Source organism: Stegastes partitus, unplaced genomic scaffold (assembly GCF_000690725.1).
Source record: "Stegastes partitus isolate 25-593 unplaced genomic scaffold, Stegastes_partitus-1.0.2 Scaffold1289, whole genome shotgun sequence".
NCBI classification, from domain to species: domain Eukaryota; kingdom Metazoa; phylum Chordata; class Actinopteri; family Pomacentridae; genus Stegastes; species Stegastes partitus.
In genome coordinates, this window is record NW_007579020.1 from 161,981 (window position 1) to 164,515 (window position 2,535).

Below are 2,535 nucleotides of genomic sequence, written 5' to 3' on the forward strand. Positions count from 1 at the left end.
AAACATGTTTTTGTTTCAATCTTTGCAAAAATAAATAATCTAAGAGATTCAACTGTAAACTTATTTTTGAATTTCAGTCAGAATTTCCAACTGTGCGGTTCTCTCTGCTTCTAGCTGTGATCATGCTGTTTCCATTGGAGGTGCAAGACAGTGAAAAATGAGCCCACAGAGAGGGAAAATGTGACAGGAGCAAATAAAATGCACAGAGAATGATTACAAGTATTATTAGACAAAAACAACTTAAGTAACCATGAGCAGCAGTGAGTAACACGTGTCTGACATGTCCTGTGATCTTAAGGGATGGACACCGTAAGACTGTTTTTAGTTAAAGAGACACAGAGTTGGCTCATAAGACTTACTGAGCTCAGTGGCCACGTCATCGAGGCAGATGTCGTTGTTGACGGCTGGGTTTGGGTAATCTGGGTAGCGGGCGAGAAATTTATGACAAAGCAGTCCCAGACTCTTCTCTTTTCTGCTGATCATTTTCTCCGACTCTTCTCCATTTTCAGAGTCCTGCATGAAAACAACAGATGAGAAAAAACATCCATTTGAACACCTCGACTTATCAGAAAACGCTTATCGTGTCGCTGCCAGAATGTTATTTGTACCTGCGTTGGGTCAAGTCCTTCCCGTCCGTCGTTGTCCATGCACAGCTCCTTCTCCCTGTTCCTGATCTCAGGACTAGCAGCACTGATGAGCATTTTTAGGTTGGAGGTCGGAGTCCAGGGATCGACTGCGCCCGCTTCCCTTCCTTTTTTAGGTGTGGTGAGGGGACCCATGGTGAGTGTGTTCTCCGCTGACACTGCACACAAGCTGGGTAATTTCAGAGTATTTACAGGAACCCAGGGTGCAACAAAACCACCATCCTAGTAAGAAAGGGGGGAAAAAAGACTATTATTAATCAAATATAGTGGGATTAGTCACAGATATGCAGAAAACAAGTTAGATCTGAGACACTTTTAGGTTCCTCTGTACTTACTGACCTTTGAGTGAGAATTCTGAGTCAGGTTTTGATCTTCAAATTCCCTCCTCCACCTTAGAGTTTAATACGGGTCATATAAGCTAAAGTTATCTAGGCAATTAATATGCAATAACAGCATTAAGTGAAGTAAAAAACAACTATTAGCTCCTACTAGCTCATCTAAAAAGACTTTCAATTGATTTTTTTTCTCCTATATTAAAACATGCTCATTTATTTAACTCACTGCTACGTAAATCAACGCTATTTGAGCAAAATATGTTAAAAGAGACAGTCTTACCGCTTTTTAAGAGACACATATTTGTGGGGAACCAACATTTTTAAACTAGAGCGACAATTTTGAGGTAAATAAAATCGTGCCGGTCAGTTTAGACTATTCTCTTAGTTTACAAGTTGTTAATTTTGAAAAAAAATCTGTTAGAAACTAATCAAAACACGGGATTCATATTGGCGGTAACAGACGGGCGTTCTGTCGAATCGCCGGGCTCAACGGCCGCACAGGTCCCGCCCTTTCTGCGCAAAGCACCCAATCAGAGCGCAGCGTCAGGCGGCGTACAGGAAGTGAAGTATGTCCCGCGCAGGTAAACTGTTTTTGAAATCCTTGGCGCGGAACGTCTGTGCGGTATCAGCGGCGGCTCCGGTTTAAATTCTAATATCTATTGACATATTTGTGGAAAACACTAAATCGTCGGCAACTTTAAAAGCCAAACGCTGCCGCATTTTAAAAGCCGAGCGGGTTTAAACAGCGGAATACATCCCCCACGAACATAGTTAATGGTTGTCACGTAGCCGCCAGCTCACCGTCCGGTAACCAAAAGGCAGCAAAACCGGATTATCCAGAACCGCTCCACACATAAACCGCTTTGATTCAAAGAAGCGATAACGATTTTAGTTGTAAATGAGGTGACCAGCAACTGAAAAAAAAACCCCAGCGATACCGAAACGGCTCCAGTCAAACGGAACATCTCCATTTTGTTCCTCTTTTTACATGAGAAAAGTGAGATAACTAGATGGTCTAACTCACCCAAATCCACCAAACGAGCCTCCTTCAGAGGAAACGTCCCATCTTTGTGTGAAATGGATCCCAAAGGCAGTTGTTTCCAGCAGAATCCGAGCGCTAAAATGCTGATTTCAACACAACGCCGCGACTTTTTTACGTTCAAAGTGGCGAAAGAGACACAGAAACTCAGAGTCTTGTAAAATACACTCAGCTCCCAGTTTCCCCCTTTCTTCTTCTTCTTCTTCTTTTCCTTCTTCTTGTTCTTCCACTAAGCAGCAGCAGCAGCAGCCTCCTGGTCAACTTTACTACAGTAGTGAAAACTTTGCCCAGTTGTGGGTCACCAGCAGCGTCTGGCCCGCCCAGTACGAGCATGCGCGCTCACGTCACCCCAGCACAGTTCACGGAGGCCACAGAGAGGCGGGACTCATCCTGCACCCGCAGCGTTTATCTGAGGTCTAGAGGGGACACGTTAACTTGGAGGCTGGTTGAGTCCACTTCTGGAACTCTCATGCACCTTCTGCACGAGTTTATGGTGGCTGTGCAATAGCATTTTTCT

General features: G+C 44.1%; 1 protein-coding gene across 1 annotated transcript in view; it reads right to left on the minus strand.

Annotated features, from left to right (window-relative positions):
* e2f8 (E2F transcription factor 8) overlaps positions 1-2,239 on the minus strand; it is a 10,081-nt gene extending 7,842 nt beyond the window's left edge. Inside the window, exons 1-3 of the mRNA XM_008298159.1 lie at positions 2,004-2,239; positions 609-866; positions 360-513 (exon numbers count right to left, since the gene is read on the minus strand). Of these exons, the coding sequence (XP_008296381.1) occupies positions 360-513; positions 609-779 (325 nt within the window). The 5' untranslated portion in view covers positions 780-866; positions 2,004-2,239. The remainder of the gene's footprint in view (positions 1-359; positions 514-608; positions 867-2,003) is intronic.
* Positions 2,240-2,535: the final 296 nt, after the last annotated feature.